General features: G+C 41.9%; 1 protein-coding gene across 1 annotated transcript in view; it reads left to right on the top strand.

Annotated features, from left to right (window-relative positions):
- LOC124000898 (CXADR-like membrane protein) overlaps positions 1-19,681 on the top strand; it is a 131,892-nt gene extending 112,211 nt beyond the window's left edge. The window contains exons 3-7 of the mRNA XM_046307576.1: positions 451-649; positions 13,433-13,600; positions 14,510-14,632; positions 14,789-14,930; positions 15,823-19,681. Coding sequence (XP_046163532.1) covers positions 451-649; positions 13,433-13,600; positions 14,510-14,632; positions 14,789-14,930; positions 15,823-16,177 — 987 coding nt within the window. The 3' untranslated portion in view covers positions 16,178-19,681. The remainder of the gene's footprint in view (positions 1-450; positions 650-13,432; positions 13,601-14,509; positions 14,633-14,788; positions 14,931-15,822) is intronic.
- The last annotated feature ends 666 nt before the right edge of the window (positions 19,682-20,347 follow it).

Raw genomic sequence — 20,347 nt, 5'->3', positions numbered from 1 at the left:
TGTGTGTGCGTGTGTGTGTGTGTGCGTGTGTTTGCGTGTGTGTGTGTGTGTTTGCGTGTGTGTGTGTGTGCGTGTGTGTGTGTGTGTGTGTGCGTGTGTGTGTTTGTGTGTGTGTGTTTGCGTGTGTGTGGCTCAGTTGCTAGAACATAGTATGAAAAATGTATGCACTCATTACGGTAAGTCGCTCTGAATAAGAGGGTCTGCTGAATTTTAAAATGTGTGTGCATGTTCATGCTTCTGTTTATGTGACAGCGTATTTGCATATGTGCATGTATCCATGTGCGTGTCACCTACACACACCCACAACGTTTCCCCAGATAACCATGTCTACAGAACTGTTGCACCACAGTTACAACTCTCCCAGACAAGTCCTGCTATACACAGCCAGCACCTCTCATCTCTCTGTACCTCTTCCATCCGTCCCACCTTCCGTCCCTTCCTCCCTGCCAGGTGATCACCTACTTTGCGGGCCGGGTGTACGACCCCAACGAGGCGGAGGCAGGCCGACTGTCCTTAGCCGGGGACTACCTCAAGGGGGACGCCTCCCTACTGATCAGTGACCTCACCCTGAGCGACTCGGGTGAGTACAGCTGCAAGGTGAAGAACGGGGGGAAGTACCATTGGATCACGGTCAACCTCATAGTACTGGGTAAGTTCTGGACCCGCTGTGTATTTTTATGATTTTTCACACTTTAAACTAAAACCCCATCAAACAGGAAATAGCTCCACCACATGATTAGTTACAAGAACATAAAATACCCTCAGAGAATTGGGTTTGGTTAGGCGGACCCTGAATTCACCACAATACAGTATCATACTTATGTCACTTGAAATGGGATACACTCACACATCTAGTACAGGTGACCGTGGGCATCTCTAGTCAGAGATTCAAGAGATGTTCACACCACCAATATTTCACTGTTAAAATGTGTAACATGGTTTTAAATGCTTACTGTAGGTGATGGATAGCAATTACAGAAGTGATACTGTCCCTTGTCCCTTCATATTGTCACACACTGGTTGAATCAAAGTTGGTTCCATGCAATGTCATTGAAATTACTTTGAACCAATGTGGAATAGACGGTAAATTGACGTCTGTGCCCAGTGAGGTGGTTGACTGGCAATGACCACACAAACACTGTTGGTGGGATGTTTGAATCACTACCTAACTAACCTGTTGGTGTCACTAAAGTATAAGATGGCAGTTACTTGTGACTTACTTGTAAAAGCGTAAACGAACTCCAAAGGGTCGACATTGGACCACTGCCACATGTTGCTACCGATCCAAATCCTTAACTGTCCAATGACAACAAGAGATAAAAGCGTAACTTGCACCAGTGGTGGAAAAAGTACCCAATTGTCATACTTGAGTAAAAATATAGATACCTTAATATCTATATTAATAAGTAAAAGTGAAATTCACAGAGTAAAATACTACTTGAGTAAAAGTCTAAAACTATTTGGTTCTGAATATACTTATGTAGTAAAAGTTTAAATATTTTCAAATTCCTTATATTCAGCAAAGCAGATTGCACCATTTTCTTGTTGGAAAAATGTACTGATAGCCAGGGGAAGACTACAACACTGAGACATAATTTCCAAAATCTGTATTTGTGTTTAGTAAGTCCACCAGATCTGAGGCAGGAGGGATGACCATGTGTTCTCTTGATAAGTCGTGAATGTGACAATTTTCCTGTCCTGCTAAGTATTGAAAATGTAATGAGTACTTTTGGGTGTCAGGAAAATTGTATGGAGTAAAAAGTAGATGTGTCACAAACCTGATCTGTTTTACCTGTCCTTGTGATTGTCTCCCCCCCCCCCGGTGTCGCTTATTTTCCCCAGTGTATTCATCCCTGTGTTTCCTGTCTCTCTGTGCCAGTTCGTCTTCTATGTTTCCAAGTCAACCAGTGTTTTTCCTGGTTCTCCTGCTTTTTGCATTTTCCTCTTTATAGTCCTCCTGGTTTTGACCCTTGCCTGTTTCAGGACTTTGTACCCACCTGCCTGACCATTCAGCTTGCCTTGACCATGAGCCTGTCTGCCACTCTGTACCTCCTCGACTCTGATCTGTTTTTGACCTTTTTGCCTGTCCACAACCATTCCCTTGCCTACCCCTACGGATTCATAAACATTGTAAGACTCCAATCATCTGCCTCCTGTGTCTGCATTTGGGTCTCGCCTTGTGCCTTGAGAAGATTATTTTCTTTAGGAATCTAGTGAAGTAAAAGTTGTCAAAAAAATATAAATAGTAAAGTAAAATACAGATACTCCAAAAAATGACTTAAGTAGTACTTTAAAGTATTTTTACTTAGGTACACCATTGACACTGTGATACAGCGTCTAGCTGTGTATAGCTCTAATATAGAGCTCTCTCCATGCTGTCCTACCCTCGTATTGTCTCCCACATTAAGACGTTTAGGGAGTGCGCCGCATACATTTGTACAAACTGGCCCGCAGCTTTGCAATGACACTTTCGATTTTTAGGTAGACAAACATTAGCATTTGTCTTGTTCAATGGGAAGATAATGGTCTTGGGGAAGGGGGGTATTGGGAGGTGATTTTGACACATGAACAAGATGAAGGGCCCCCTGCCTCCTGCTCCCCCTCAGCCCCCTATTTTCATCCTGGGTAGAATTCGCTCTGCTCAGCAAAATTAGGAGAAAACAGAGGAAGAGAGGTTCGTGATAGAGAGCAGGAAGTGGATGGGGGGGGGGGATCTCTATATTATGTGTACGTGTGTTTGATCATGTTTGTTTGTTCATAGAGATAACTGTTTTCAGCTGGCAAGAATACATTTCTTTGATGTCAATGTGGTTTTCTGAAAGTACCAAAAATACCAAAAAAAACACTGGTCCATCCTGGTTGATCTATCAATCTATCTATCTATCTATCTATAGGAGATTATGTGACCTCAGACTTGTTAGTGATGCACCGGTCAACTTGGTTATCATTGCATATTTCATATTGATAGATTACTATATGCTGTAAGGACACAGTAATGACAGACAGATAGTAAATGCTTATAGAATGCATTTCATAATATCAAGGTGAAACACTCTGTTATCAAGGTAACATTCACATTCTGTAATAAAAGGACATTTTATTTTGTCACATGCTTCATGGAGAACAGATTTAGATTTACAGTGAAATGCTTACTTACGTTTTTTTTTTCAAACAACGAAGATTTAAAGATCAGATAAAATGTAAGCAAAAATAAAATATTGGCACATTGAGATTTGATGAGGTATTTAGCATTCTTGTTTAGAAGTTGTGTTGCTTGGGGGTAGAAGCTGTTCAGGGTCCTGTTGGTTCCAGACTGGTGCATTGGTACCACTTGCCGTGTGGTAGCAGAGAGAACAGTCTGTGGCTGGAATTACTGTGATATGAGGAATTATCATAAAGCCTGAAGCTGGCAGGGAGATGCATGTAGACCACATCCTCCTCCTCTGTCCAGGACAGCTGCATAAGATGCATACTCCAAACACCGATCAGCATCTTATTTTTCATATGCGAACATCACTTTCTGGTCATTCTTCAACAGAATACACCCATCATTGTATACAGGCCACCACCGGAAGTGAATCTGAAGTAGTAGACTCCTCTCACTGATGCTGTGAAGATACCTCTATGACAAAAATAAATATTGCGTATTTATTCATACGTAATTGCCTGTTCAAGGGCACATTGACAGTTACCTTCAGTCTCCTCCTTCATCTGGTTCTTTGTGAACTGAAGTTCAGCCTTGGTGACACTCAACTCGATTTTCAGATCATTTAATTCATTTTTGACTGTTACTTTTGACTGGTACTGTATATACAGTGGGGCAAAAAAGTATTTAGTCAGCCACCAATTTTGCAAGTTCTCCCACTTAAAAAGATGAGAGAGGCCTGTAATTTTCATCATAGGTACACTTCAACTATGACAGACAAAATGAGAAGAAAACAATCCAGAAAATCACATTGTAGGATTTTTTTATGAATTTATTTGCAAATTATGGTGGAAAACAAGTATTTGGTCAATAACAAAAGTGTATCTCAATACTTTGTTATACACTTTTTTGGTTACCACATGATTCCATATGTGTTATTTCATAGTCTTGATGTCTTCACTATACAATGTAGAAAATAGTAAAAATAATGAAAATCCATTGAATGAGTAGCTGTGTCCAAAATATTGACTATATATATATAGTCATATGTATATGTATGTATGTATTTCTATGTTTGGCCTGATATCTTCTGGTGAAAGAGAGGCGGATCAAAATGCAGCGTGGTTAGTTTTGTACATCTTTAATAAAGATGAAAATACAACAATCTACAAAACAAGAAATGTGAAAAAACCGAAACAGTCCTATCTGGTGCCACAAAGACAGGAACAATCACCCACAAAACCCAACACCAAACAGGCTACCTAAATATGGTTCCCAATCAGAGACAATGCCTGACACATATATATATATATATATATATATATATATATATATATATATATATATATATATATATGTATATGTGTGTATATATATATATAGTCAACATTTTGGACCAAGCTACTCATTCAAGGGATTTTCATTATTTTTACTATTTTCTACATTGTATAGTGAAGACATCAAAACTATGAAATAACACATATGGAATCATGTGGTAACCAAATTTTTTTTAAACAAAACAAAGATTCTTCAAAGTAGCCACCCTTTTCCTTGATGACAGATTTGCACACTCTTGGCATTCTCTCAACCAGCTTCATGAGGTAGTCACCTGGAATGCATTTCAATTAAAATATAATTTTTGGAATTTCTTTCATTTTTATTGCGTTTGAGCCAATCAGTTGTGTTGTGACCAGGTAGGGTTGGTATAGAGAAGATAGCCCTAATCAGTAAAAGACCAAGTACATATTATGGCAAGAACAGCTCAAATAAGCAAAGAGAAATGATAGTCCATCATAACGTTAATACATGAAGCCTCAGAAATTGCAGCCCAAATAAATGCTTCACAGAGTTCAAGTAACAGACACACCTCAACATCAACTGTTCAGAGGAGACTGCGGGAATCAGGCCTTCATGGTTGAATTGCTGCAAAGAAACCACTACTAAAGGACACCAATAAGAAGAAGAGACTTGCAATGGGCCAAGAAACACAAGCAATTGACATTAGACTGGTGGAAATCTGTCCTTTAGTCTGATGAGTCTAAGTAAGTGTGAGATTTGTGAGATGCCGAGTAGGTGAACGGATGATCTCTGCATGTGTGGTTCCCACCGTGAAGCATGGAGGGGGGGGGGGCTTTGCTGGTGACACTGTTGGGGAGTTATTTAGAATTCAAGGCACACTTAATCAGCTGCGAAACGCCAACCCATCTGCGTTGCACTTAGTGGGACTATCATTTGTTTTTCAACAAGGCAAAGACCCAAATCACACCTCCAGGCTGTGTAAGGGCTATTTGACCAAGAAGGAGAGTGATGGAGTGCTGCATCAGATGACCTGGCCTCCACAATCACCCAACCTGGTGATGAGTCGGACCGTAGAATGAAGGAAAAGCAGCCAACAAGTGCTCAGCATATGTGGGAACTCCTTCAAGACTGTTGGAAAAGCATTCCTCATGAAGCTGGTTGAGAGAATGCCAAGAGGGTGCAAAGCTGTCATTAAGGCAAAGGGTGGCTACTTTGAAGAATCTAAATTATAAAATATATTTGTATTTGTTGTCACGTATGCTCTCTCAGGCCTCTAGGTCACCAGGCTGCTCGTTATGGCTCACACCTGTCACCATTGTTACGCGCACCTGCCCGTCCTTAGACTCACCTGGACCTGGACATAACTTTCCTGATTACCTTCCCTATATATGTCACTCCCTTTGGTTCCTTCCCCAGGCGTCATTGTTTCTGTTTCAGTTTCATGTCTGTGCGTTGTTCGTGTTTCTTGTTTTGTATTATGTTTTCATTTATTTATTAAATTATTCACTCCCTGAAAGTGTTTCCCGACTCCCAGCGCACGTCACATTTGTTTAACCTTTCTAGGACTGGGGGTTCCGCTGGCACCAAATACAAATCAACAGAAATCTCATATTTCTCAAACATACAAGTATTAGGCACCATTTTAAAGATAAAATTCTTGTTAATCCGGCCACAGTGTCTGATTTCAAAAATGGTTTACAGCGAAAGCTCCACAAACGATTATGTTAGGTCACCACCAACTGACAGAAAAACCCAGCCATTTTTCCAGCCAAAGAGAGGAGTCACAAAAAGCACAAATAGAGATAAAATGAATCACTAACCTTTCAATGATATTCATCAGATGACACTCATATGACTTCATGTTACACAATAAATGTATGTTTTGTTCGGTAAAGTTCATATTTATATCCAAAAATCTTATTTTACATTGGCGTGTTATGTTCAGTAGTTCCAAAACATGCAGTGATATTGCAGAGAGCCACGTGAATTCACAGAAATACTCATTATAAATGTTGATGAAAATTCAAGTGTTATGCATGGAACTTTAGATACACTTCTCTTTAATGCAACCGCTGTGTCAGATTTTTTTTTTAAATGATGGAAAAAGCATAATCTGAGAACGGCGCTCAGGGTCCAAACCAGCCAAAAGAAATATCCGCCATGTTGCTCAGTCAACATTAGTCATTAGCATTAAATATATTCACTTCCCTTTGATGATCTTCATCAGAATGCACTTCCAGGAATCGCAGTTCCACAATAAATGTTTATTTTGTTCGATAATGTCCATCCTTTATGTCCATTTATGTCCAAATAGCATCTTTTGTTTGGGCGTTTGGTAAACAAATCCAACATCGCGTTCAGGTCCAGTCGGACGAAAAGCTAAAAAATATTCAAAAATATTACAGGTCGAAGAAACTTGTCAAACTAAGTATAGAATCAATCTTTAGGATGTTTTTATCATAAATGTTCAATAATGTTCCAACCGGAGAATTCCATTGTCTGTAGAAAAGCAATGGAATGAGAGATACCTCTCATGTGAAATGTGTGTGACTGAGAACGAGGCTGTTGGCAGACCCCTTAGTCAAACAGCTCCCATCCGGCCCCCCTTCACATGAGAAGCCTGAAACAACATTCTAAAGACAGTTGACATCTAGTGGAAGCCTTAGGAAGTGCAACATAACCCATATCCCACTGTGAATTTGATAGGGGCTGAGTTCAAAAACTACAAACCTCAGATTTCCCACTTCCTGATTGGATTTTTTTCTCAGATTTTTACTCAGACATCATTCAAACAGTTTTAGAAACTTCAGAGTATTTTCTATCCAATAATAATAATAATAGACATATATTAGCATCTGGGACTAAATAGGAGGCAGTTGACTCTGGGCACACTATTCATCCAAAAGTGAAAATGCTGCCCCCTATCCCAAAGAAGTTAACACTTTTTTGGTTACTATATGATTCCACGTGTGTTATTTCATAGTTTTGATGTCTTCACTATTATTTTACAATGTAGAAAATAGTACAATATTGAATGAGTAGGTGTGTCCAAACTTTTGACTGGTACTGTATATCTTTGTAACTTTTATAAATGTGCCCTGTATATGCAAAATAAATATACACATTATACTCAACACACACACACATATATACTGTATATATATATATATATATATATATATATATATATATATATATATATATATATAGTACCAGTCAAAAGTTTGGACACACCTACACATGAATCTGCCCCACTGATCCTCAACACTGGGGCATGTCAGGGGTGCGTACATAGGCCCCACCTATATTCCCTGTTCACCCATGACTGCGTGGCCAAGCACGACTCCAGCACCGTCATTAAGTTTGCTGACGACACAACAGTGGTAGGCCTGATCACCGACAATGATGAGACAGTCTACAGGGAGGAGGTCAGAGACCTGGCAGTGTGGTGCCAGAACAACAACCTCTCCCTCAATGTGAGCAAGACAAAGGAGCTGATCGTGGACTATAGGAAAAGGAGTACCGAACAGGCCCGTATTAACATCGACTGGCTGAAGTGGAGCGGGTCGAGAGTTTCAAGTTCCTTGGTGTCCACATCACCAACAACCTATCATGGTCCAAGCACGCCAAGACAGTTGTGAAGAGGGCACAACAACACAGATTTGGCGAAGGTCCTCAGATTCTCAAAAAGTTATACAACTGCACCATCGAGAGTATCCTAACCGGTTGCATCACCACCTGGTATGGTAACCACTCGGCATCTGACCGTAATGCGCTACAGAGGGTCGTGCATACGGTCCTGCACATCATTGGGGCCAAGCTTCCTGACATCTAGGACCTATATACTAGGCGGTGTCAGAGGAAGGCCCAAAATAGGCCCAAGTCATAGACTGTTCTTTCTGATACAGCACGGCAAGCGGTACCGGAGGTCCAAGTCTAGGACCAAAAGGCTCCTTAACAGCTGCTACCCACCCCCAAGCCAGAAGAATGCTGAAGAGTTCATCAAATGGCCAACCAGACTATTTACATTGACACCCCCCCCCCCACTCGCTGTTTATTATCTATGCATAGTCACTGGACAAATTACCGCGACTAACCTGTACCCCCGCACATTCACTCGGTACCGATACCCCCTGTACATAGACTCGTTATTGTTATGTAATTTACTTATTTAACTTTGGGATTTATTATCTTTTATTTTTATTTTTAGTAAATATTTTCTTAACTCAATTTCTTGAACTGCATTGTTGGTTAAGGGCTTGTAAGTCAGCAGTTCACGATAAGGTCTACACCGGATGTATTCGGCGCATGTGACAAATACAGTTTGATTTGATTTGATGAGGATCAAGACTGTCACCTGTAACAAAACAAAGGGCACTATGGTAAATGGCATTCAAAGGTTTAAGAGTAGTAGCACCTGCACTTTGATAAATAATATCACCATAATCAAGAACAGATGAAAAGGTTACCTGAATAATCTGCTTCCTACTGCTTAGAGAATGGAACAATCTGGGAACAATCTGTGTTTATGTTTTTTAAACGTCAAATCCATATTAATCCAAATTCCTTTATATGCGGGAACACTTTCGATTAGAGAACCATCTAATGAGTGAAAATGTGGTTAATCTGAAACATTCTTACGAGAGTTTGAAAACAACATGTATTTTGTTTTGTCTGTATAAGGCAAGGAATTCCTGCATAGCTATAAAATCTGACTGTAGTTTTGACCCAGTCAGATCAACAGTCGGGGGTATAGCATAGAAAATAGTTTCATCCGTATATAGATGGTTTACAACTTTTTACAGATTGACTAATGGTGTTTATATAGATAATGAAGAGAATAGGTCCCAAAATCGACCCCTTTTGTACACCTTTATGTACTTCAAGAAATTCAGACTTAACCCCATCAATCACCATGGCCTGAGTTCTGTCACTAAGATAATCATGAAACAGTGAAGCGGCGTCAGCGCTCAGGCCTATCGAGGACAACTTATTCAATAAAATAGCATGATCAACAGTATCAGGTCCACAAACATAGCAGCCCATTTCCTTTTAGTCTCTAAAGCATTGGTGAAATAGTGCTATGCCCAGGCCTAAAGCCTTTACATTCAAACTACGTGTCTCAGATTTTAAAAAAGAGCAAAGTTGTGCATTTACCAATGATTCGAGAATCTTAGCTAGACAAAGAAGCCTTGAAATGAGGCGGTAATTATTAAGATCACTACTATCCCCTCCCTTATGGAGTGGCAGCACAAGACCTGATTTCCATGTCTTTGGAATATTTCCTGATAAATGTTACATTTTTTTTTTTAAGTGAGTTATTGAGGCAACAATGATGGGCGCTGCACACTTAGGCTAGACTCTTTGGGCTACTTTTAGATTGACATTTTATTCCTTTTTAAAACCATAGTATATTCTTTACATGCGGCACTCCTTGGCACTATTTATCGATTGCCGCTTTTATCCACTTGTATAATTTGACCATGCGTCTTGCTATCATATTAGAGGTTCTTCGAAATACAAACTTTTGATACACTTACACTTAAGACCTGCCTAAACACAACCAATGCATGCAGACCTACAATGCTCTTTTACTGGTTTTATTAAATAATATTAATTTTAAATATAAACTCAGCAAAAAATGAAATGTCCTCACTGTCAACTGCGTTTATTTTCAGCGAACTTAACATGTGTAAATATTTGTAATGAACATAACATCAACTGAGACATAAACTGAACAAGTTCCACAGACATGTGACTAACAGAAATGGAATAATGTGTCCCTGAACAAAGGGGTTAGGGGGTCAAGTAACTGTCAGTATCTGGTGTGGCCACCAGCTGCATTAAGTACTGCAGTGCATCTCCTCCCCATGGACTGCGCCAGATTTGCCAGTTCTTGCTGTGAGATGTTACTCCACTCTTCCAACAAGACAAGCCAACAAGGCAAGTCCCCAGAGATTTCTGGGGGGAATGGCCCTAGCCCTCAACCTTCGATCCAACAGGTCCCAGACATGCTCAATGGGATTGAGATCTGGGCTCTTTGCTGGCCATGGCAGAACACTGACATTCCTGTCTTGCAGGAAATCACGCACAGAACAAGCAGTATGGCTGGTGGCATTGTCATGCTGGAGGGTCATGTCAGGAAGGGTACCACATGAGGGAGGAGGATGTCTTCCCTGTAAAGCACAGCATTGAGTTTGCCTGCAATGACAACAAGCTCAGCCAGATGATGCTGTGACACACCGCCCCAGACCATGACGGACCCTCCACCTCCAAATCGATCCCGCACCAGAGTACAGGCCTCGGTGTGACGCTCGTTCCTTCAACGATAAACGCATATCCGACCATCACCCCTGGTAAAACAAAACCGCGACTCTTCAGTGAAGAGCACATTTAGCCAGTCCTGTCTGGTCCAGCGACGGTGGGTTTGTGCCCATAGGCGACTTTTGTTGCCGGTGATGTCTGGTGAGGACCTGCCTTACAACAGGCCTACAAGCCCTCAGTCCAGCCTCTCTCAGCCTATTGCCGACAGTCTGAGCACTGATGGAGGGATTGTGCGTTCCTGGTGAAATTTGGGCAGTTGTTCTTGCCATCCTGTATGATGTTCGGATGTACCGATCCTGTGCAGGTCTTGTTACATGTGGTCTGCCACTGCGAGAATGATCAGCTGTCCGTCCTGTCTCCCTGTAGCACTGTCTTAAGCGTCTCACAGTGCGACATTGCAATTTATTGCTCTGGCCACATCTGCAGTCCTCATGCCTCCTTACGGCATGCCTAAGGCACATTCACACAGATGAGCAGGGACCCTGGGCATCTTTCTTTTGGTGTTTTTCAGAGTCAGTAGAAAGGCCTCTTTAGTGTCCTAAGTTTTCATAACTGCGACCTTAATTGCCTACCGTCTGTAAGCTGTTAGTGTCTTAATGACCGTTCCACAGGTGCATGTTCATTAATTGTTTATGGTTCATTGAACAAGCATGGGAAACAGTGTTTAAACCCTTTACAATGAAGATCTGTGAAGTTATTTGGATTTCTACAAATGATCTTTGAAAGACAGGTTCCTGAAAAGGGGACGTTTCTCTTTTTTGCTGAGTTATATGTGCAATTTTGAAAAAACAGTTTTTCTTTGTCATTATGGGTTATTGTGTGTAGATTTATGAGGAAAAACAACAACAATTTAGTACATTTTAGAATAAGGCTGTAACGTAACAAAACGTGAAGGGGTCTGAATACTTTCCGAGTGCACTGTACACCCCCAGGAAGAATTTGACACATAATTGTTTTAATGTTCTGACTAGCAACCACTTAGATATGGTAATATTTACCATATCATAAATTATTAGAATGTTTGGGAATTATGTATACGAAGGCATTTGTGAAAATTCAATAGCAATATAGAGTGGGAAAGCGGCCGTGCGTTTGGACAATTAATAGACACTGCAACAAATAAAACCAGAATAAAAACATCTGTCTTGTTCGGGACCAGAATCTACACAGACCGGTGAGCAGTAGCCAATCAGAGCTACAGTAGACCTTCATGCAAACAAACCATTTGCCACACAGGCCTCCCAAAATTCACTTAGAACTGTACTGCGTGTTTATAAGCAGTTGCAACAGCGCGACTTTAGATGATTCGAATGTATTCACCCAAAGCTACAAAATACACCTGAATGGATTTCTGCAAATATGTATACACCACAGGAGTCATCTTACATTTGGGAAATGTACAGTCCTATTGATAAAAAAAAAAGAAAAGGTAGGCTCTCTCTCCCTCAGTTATACACATCAATAACAATAAGATCAACAACTAATGCTAGCCAGAGCAAGATGAGCCAAAATCTAACGAACAAAGATAAACCCTCTCAAACCTTTTCAGCTAGTTGGCCGTATAAATTCCACTGATTTAAAAAAATGGGGAATTGTAGCCTCCTCACTCTTTTGCTGCTTGCCTGCCAATACATGCTTGTCCCAACCAAGCACCCAAGCTAACTGGATAAAGTTGGCTAGCTTGCTAGCTAGCTACTTCCAGACACAAATGAGAGCAGATGTCACTCTGACCAACAGCCTAACCACTCTGGCTGGTTAGGCTGTTAACATGTTATCTAGAGCGTTCTTGACTAACTATTACTTTGTTCGCCTACATTTACTGACACCAGTCGTATTCAACAGGCGTTGCGCGTTCGTAAATTCATCAGTTGTTCTATGTTCTAAGACGAGACTGCTCTGAAATCGGGGGAAATAGCCAGAGTGAATTTGTGAAAGCAATACATATGCTAACTGTATAACAGTCGTTCAAGTTCCTGCTAGCTAACCAAATGACATCTGCATCTCTAGCTGTGCATAGTCACTGAAAAATTATATCAGGGGAAAAAGTCCGTCACTCACCCACTCCTCCAATGGCATGACTTGACATCCTCCTAGCCAGCTATCTAGCTAATGTTAGGCTGTGTTTTTAGCTTGCTACATAGATAGATATGCCAGCCTATTAGCCACGTTATGATTGACTTGTGATCATTGCCCTTGCTAGTTGGATTGTATTGACATTCCCAGCCTTTAAAAAAAAACAAAAAAAATGATTTAACCTTTATTTAACTAGGCAAGTCAGTTGAGAACAAATTCTTATTTACAATGACAGCCTACCGGGGAACAGTGGGTTATAATTCACCAATACATTTTTTGGCAGTCCAAAAAATACTGCTCTCAGGTTGTAAATCACAGCTGGCCTGGTACATTGTTTGCTGCCTCCATATGGGATGCACTGTTTCAATTTCAATGACTCAATATTCTGGAGAAAAATTGACAAATGTAACTAAGGGCTCCCGAGTGGTCAGGTTGGGTGGTGGTCTGTGGGTCAGTCAAGGGTGAAGTTTGGGTCTCGTCGTAAACTTTAACCCCCTACTCTCTCCCTGAGCCCATAGATGAACCATAATATGGACCTGTTATTTATCTAATTCAAAGTCTCTCTCTCCCTCTCCCGCTCCCGTTCCCCAGTGAAGCCCTCTAAGCCACGATGTTGGATGGAAGGCCGGCTGTTAGAGGGTAGTGATGTTAAGATGAGCTGTAAGTCTGCAGACGGCTCTGACCCCATCAACTACAAGTGGGAGAGGGTGCTGGACAAGGGAAAGTATGTAGGGAAGCTGCCCCCACTTGCCCTCATAGGTAAGCCCTCTAGTCCACTGCATACTCTTTCTGTGTGTGGATGTTTTTGCTGTGTGCATGGGTGCATCCTTAAGTCTTCAAGACATAATGACAAGTCTGTCATAAGTCCGATTAGTCTTTAGTCATAAACTGACTGAAAAGTCAACTTGATACCTGTTCTAAACATTTTCCTGCACTTTTGTGCCATATCCTCTTTTTTCAGATCCCCTTTAAGGGCTTTTGGGGCAGAACATACTTGTGTAATTAAAGTATGTGTCAGAATGCCAGACCAATTTCAAATCAGATTTTCCACCTCCAGTATCCTTATTTGTGTCCAGTCAAGTCACTCCCATGCAGACTCGACCAAGTTCTTATTCAATAACAATCCCTTACCTACATGTACCTGTTCTGGGAAACTGGCCACAGTCACAACTATTACAGCAAAGGTCTGAGTTGTCCAATCCCAAATCAAACACCAGTCCCTACCCCTTGTGTTTTTGTGTACTGTAGATATTCTAGGATTGGATAGTTCAGGTAATATGGCAAAAACTCCCCCTAGTCTATCAGAGGGTAATGCAGTGCCGCAGATTCTTATTGAATCCTATTAGGGGCCGCTAGCTAGTTTGGGATTGGGCCAATGATCATTGGTCCAAAAAGCAGTAGCCTATATCAGGAACAGAGAACAGTACTATTCATCACACATCCACAGAAATATTATGAAAGTGATATTGCAGGAACATGCAGTAGAGACACCAGTTTGGATGGTCACTCTGAATTAGTTTACATTCTTAGCAATCATAATTCAGTGGTTGTTCAAACACTGTCCAAATAACCCCTGCAATGGTGTTTCTGGATCGGATAGTTGAAAAAAGCTAGAAATTGCATCACAATCACTATACCTTGTCCTGTTGTCTTTTTCTCTTGTGTAAGATTTGAAGAACTCGGAGATAGTGACACTGAGGAACCTGACCAAGGAGAGTACTGGGGTGTATAAATGTACCGCCAGCAACGATGTGGGAGAGGAGAGTTGCACCGTAGAGGTCAAGATACACTGTGAGTAGCCCAGGCTATAACCAACACAGACACACACCCTGCCTCATATTATAACCCCATAGATGTTACCAGAAATGACCTGTAGGACTTCAAAACAGTAATAGCTATCACTTTCTCCCAACCTGTCAATCATATTTATCTTTGTGCGCGTTTCAGATGTGCGGGGCATGGGTGTGGTGGCAGGTGCCGTGGTGGGTGTGTCCTTCGGCGTCCTCCTCATCATCCTCATCATCTGGCTGGTGTTCCGCAAGAAGGAGAAGAAGAAATACGAGGAGGAGGAGACCCCTAACGAGATCAGGTACACACACAGACACAAACACATTTAGGTTTGTGTGGTTCATTTCCCAGAGAATCAAATACACAGAACAAAATCAACCAGAAACAGCAAAAAGTAAATACACAAACACAACCTAGTTGGTGCAAAACATGACTTCACTCTGTCCACCAATACAAGTTTACACCACCACCACTTACACCCGACTGCATAGCATCCTCTCTCTAACCTATGTTTTCCATCCCCTTTCCTCCCCATCCCGCCGGTACTGTAGCTCCAGTACAGCCGCACCGTCCCTCACCTCTTAAAGCAGATACCAGCATCCTAAATTATGCCTGATAATGCTGCTGGCAGTGCTTGTTACAACAGCAGCTATTTTTGGCCGATAGCGTAGCATCCACGCTGTTGCCTATTTGCAAGTGTCAGGCTGAATTATGCAGGCACAGGGGGATGGCTGTGCATCAATAATGGAGTGGCACGGCGAGGGAAGAGTCACAGAGCAGACCGTCGCTTCGGTCCTGTTTACATATGGAGCATTAGTGGCGACACACCCACTTGTACGCACACACTCACACACGGTCTGAGGTCAGACTACTGTTTAGAAAGGGTGAGAGGTTGCAAATGACGTAGTGATGATCAATCACATGTTGTTGATGTGCTGTCGTAACGTGATCTAACTACGGTTCATTGTAAGACGTGGATACCAGTTATTCAGCCATTCAGAGTACCATGTATTTGGCCAGTTACTTCAAATAATTATATGAAGACGTAAAGGTTCATAATGCATTGCATTTAAACCATTATAAATGTACTTTAATGCACTCATTGTGCATTATGTGGAAGGTTTTATTTTCATTAATATTACCAATTATTCCTTTGATGTTCTGAGCCACGCCTGTCTTTGTCTCTGTCTCAGGGAGGATGCTGAGGCTCCCAAGGCCAAACTGGTAAAGCCCAACTCTCTCTCCTCGTCCCACTCTGGCAGCTCCCGCTCAGGCACCTCCTCCACTCAATCCATGGTTCACAGCAGCGCTCCCCGGGGGCCGCAAGCCCGCCTGCCCGCCGTGGCCACCCTTAAGGAGAACGGCCAGCCCCCCAGCTTCCTCCAACAGCCCCCCGCCTACACACAAGTGGTTCCCAAAACCCCAGAGCCCCGCACGGCCCCGGCCAAGCCCAGCCCTCCCCCCAAACTGGGCCCCAGGAACCTGGCCCGCATGGGGGCCACGCCGGTCATGATCCCTGCCCAGACCAAGGCCTTCCAGACTGTGTAGAGGGAAGGGAGGGACAAAGGAGTGGACTTAGACAGACAGAAACAAGAAGCACCCGTACACAGCTGACAGCAACCCCCAGCCTGCCCCCAGAGACCCTGTGAAAATCAGCTATACCATAAAGTAAAACTCCCCGTTACTCATAGCTCATAGTCGCCATCTAAAAGTATAATTGAGAGCATTCTTATGAAGGCAAGAATTTCTTAAGAAGAGCCCCCCCCCCTCTCCTGTACAAGCAATACAGAGCCACATCTCGCGTTCATATTCCCTTCCTGTGACGACAGAACTTTCGTTGTATTTTTGTCTGATTTTACTAACGCGGGCAGTGATGTGTATCATACTCTGAGGTGGCAGGAACAGGGGGAGGACGATTTTAGTAGATTTTAGGTCTTTTTAAACCGAATTGACAGAGTCATGAAAGTGGGAGGATTATGGACAGAGGGAGGGCATTAGAGCAAACAGAGGACTAGCAAAGAACAAACAAAGGAGAAACACAGGCTGCATAGCTCCCCAGAGAACAGGCCAGGGTGTCTGGGTGTCTCACGCCACCTGCTTCCGACCAGATCAAACGAGACAAAATAAAAAATAAAAAACAGACAGGGAAAGTAAACAGCTCTCCAAACACCTGTTTTCCCGGGCTTGCCTAGGCACCACCCCTGCCAAACTCTCAGACCGAGCCACACCGAGCAATCAACATCTCTGAGGCTGCTTTGGTGGCAATCCACACCTCCATGTATCCCTGGATTCCCACCAAGGCCAGCAGGCATGGTGATTGGCTCAGAGGAGGGAGGGAAGCGCCAATCGATCGCCAAACCAATGAGAGTGGATGAAAGTCTGCTGCTGATGCCAGAGGGATGGTTTCCTGTAACTGTACAAAGATGATATAGCTTAAGTAAAAGTAAGTAAGTAAGAGACTCCACATAGACACGTCACCTGTCACCCTATATACCCGTACACGGGTCACCAACATGAACATATCTGTATTGATTTCCCCTGCTTCCGTTTTCTGTATATCCAGCACTATGCACTTAACAAGTCTGGACATATGTAGCGTTATCTTCCCATGTTCATGAACAGTGTCATATAAACCCATAGGAATATATGACATATAATCCCCTATGGTCATCATAAGGGGTTATTCATGGCTGTGATATGTATTGCTGTGGAGAATAGTTTATTTCATTTATCTCAGATTCCTCAGAATGTTTAAGGATTGTTAATAAATGGATGCGCATAAGCCCTATCGATAAAGTGCCACTGTCGATGTTTGATGAAATGTGTTTTTGTTTTTTTGTGTTGTGTAAATAGCATGTCCGTTAATCCGGTTGAATGAACAAACTAATGAATGTGTTGATATATCTTGCAGTATATAAAGTCATTGGATCAATCCTTCTTATTTTTCAATGAAGAGCAGAGATTTGCAGTAATAAGTTGAATCCCCTGCAGTTGCAACTGTGTATGGAGCTGAAAACATGATATATATGTTCTGTATTATTGGAAAATGAACAAAGGGCCATTACACATCATAATATATGTGTTGATTCAGCACCTTGTAATTATAGAAGAACGGTATTTATGATCCTGAAGAGTGCCTTTTTTAATTGAATACATTACAGAAAAGTATTATTCACAAAACATTAAGGAATACAGCTTCACCGTTTTGAATGGTTAACCCTACGGTACGGTACATCTGAGATTTGATTCTATTCAAGCAGATGAGGAATGAAAAGGACAATTGCTTTGAGTGATTTTCTTGAGCCATGTAGTCATACTAGTTTCAGCCAAACTCAAATCATTCTATCAAAGTCTCTTCATGGTGGCCAAACACAGAATTTAAACTCAAACTCAATAAAATGTCCAGGGCTGAAAGTTGGATTATACCCTATCCTTCTCTCTGAGTTAATTGTCAACTTTTGCCTGAGCTCTCCTCAGATCCAAAGGCGTCACTTTTGCATAGCAATATTCTTGTCTGCCAACACGTTGGTCCTTCAGCATTATGACTTGCTTCCTCCCGGATAGACACCCCTTATTTTGGCTCCCTTGCAATACAGTTTATGTGATGGATGAGATGTCAGGAGGTATTTGAATTGAATGATGCTGTGGCGCCCTCCAGGATAAACCAGCACACTCATCTTAGATCACCCAGGGGGGAGCGGGCTCTACTCACCCCACAGTGCAGAGGGCATAAGAGTGCACTCACCCTTTGGCCTCTGAAATGGTTGGATCCAGGACAGGGGTACTCAGGAGTCTACACTCCTTGAAAATACATTACAAGTTAACCTGGCTTTGGTTCATGCCTGGTTGAAATCCACCAGAATCACCTTTAGTATTATTCTTTTTTTAGAACGTCACTCCAGTAGGGAAGGTGAAATTATCTCCTGAATCGTGGGCAGTTCCAAGAGCGAAAAGAAATCAGCAACTTTGTCTCAGTGAGTCTCTTGAGTACTTCTAGCTTGCCCAGTGCTGTTTAAAAAGCTCATTTAAACCAGGAGACGGATGAGTGGCAAGATGAGAGGATGACACCTGAGTGAGAGCTCCTTATTAGTGATTACCCATCACAACCCAATTAGAATTTCCCATAATACTGCTGAAAGCCAATATAGAGAGGCCTATTGGCTGATTGAATGCAGCTTTTATGGCCGTTTGATGGGGTGAGATACGTACCGGGAATGATTTTCCAGTTATCCAGGTGGCTCTTTACCTGGTTTCCTAGCTACCTTTCGCTGCCCATCTGATTCAGCCGTGGCGGAGCGCTCTGCGTCCTGAATCATTAAGATTTCCACCCTTTTTCATTGGAACATCTTTCTTGGCAGACAGGAGGAATGGAAAGACCGTCTGCTCCAAACCATGCTGGGAATTGGAATAACGTGAACCACAGGCATTACATTGCCTTTTCACCATGTGCCGACTCCCAAAGGACATTACCCTCGTTTAGCTAGTACAAAACGTGCATCTTGATGTCATTCATTGGTGTCTGTCTCCTCTGAAGACCTCCACTATCGGTTGAGTGATGGGACATCTCTGTTAGAAACCAACCACTGTAACGTTAAAGGGAGAAAGAACCCATCCAAAGCTGAAAAACGATGGATATGCATGTCACTGATACTTAACTAGAGAAAGAACAAAACAGTATTTTTGCCTCAATAAATATATAAATAATCATTTTAAAACAAATACTATGACTGTAAATAAGGAAGGTTTTATCATTTTTTTTAAATTCATTTGTTTCTTTGTTTGTGTTAAGTATTCAATCTGAAGTACTTTGCACTTTCTTAATGTCCCCTCTGTTTGTGTTTTACTTGCATTAAGTCCTTTTAACACACCGACACTGTTAGAAGGACAATGTTTTCTCTCACTCTATTTTCTTTAATTGACAATGCCATGCAGTTACTTTGAGTTGTGGTAAACCAAAAAGGCCATATATATACCTCCCTCTCGAGTGAAAATGGTATATTTGTACAATATCTGAATAAGTACTGTTTTGGTTTGTAATAAAGCATTTGATGAAGAGCCACTTGGTTTGATTGTCCTATACTTCAGATATGCAGACACACATATCGGTTTCCTGAACACATTAAGCTATTTCAATGGAGGTTTTCTACTGTCCATGCTTTTTAGTCTAGGACATAATTGGTGTCTGGGAAACTGGCCGTAAAGTATAGAAATACACGTACTAGTGCCTGGAGTTGATCTAGCCTAGCTGTTAAGGACCCTGCCTCAGACACATGCATGATCCCCCTGCTTGTGTGGGATTGAATCCAGGCCTTTTTGCCTCTGTATCTCCCTTCTATTCAAGCTTGTCACTGTCTAACCCCAAAAGATCCTAAAAATACATAAAATTTTAAAAAAAAGAGGACATAGACAAGTTCCCCTTGACATCTCGGATCATTCTACAATTTAACCCCTGGGGTTTCTCAGACACAAACAATATCCACAGAGCCAATCAGAATACAGACCATTCCATCTCAACATTTGACGGGGCAGTGAAGGGCATATTAGACGGCTGACCATAAAGTTGCTGTGTGAAACACCAGATGGGGTCTGCGTGCTGTTGTGCCCTTGAGCTCAGCTCTTCAACGGAGTGGGCTCGCAAACAATGTCCATCTGTACAATGTCCCTCCAGATTAGGGTGTCTACAAGCAAAGTCATAAATAACCATTATAATCATGGAAA

Source organism: Oncorhynchus gorbuscha, linkage group LG16 (assembly GCF_021184085.1).
Source record: "Oncorhynchus gorbuscha isolate QuinsamMale2020 ecotype Even-year linkage group LG16, OgorEven_v1.0, whole genome shotgun sequence".
Taxonomy (NCBI): Eukaryota; Metazoa; Chordata; class Actinopteri; order Salmoniformes; family Salmonidae; genus Oncorhynchus; species Oncorhynchus gorbuscha.
Note: the sequence above shows the minus strand (reverse complement) of the source record. Positions and strands in the feature narration are given on the sequence as shown.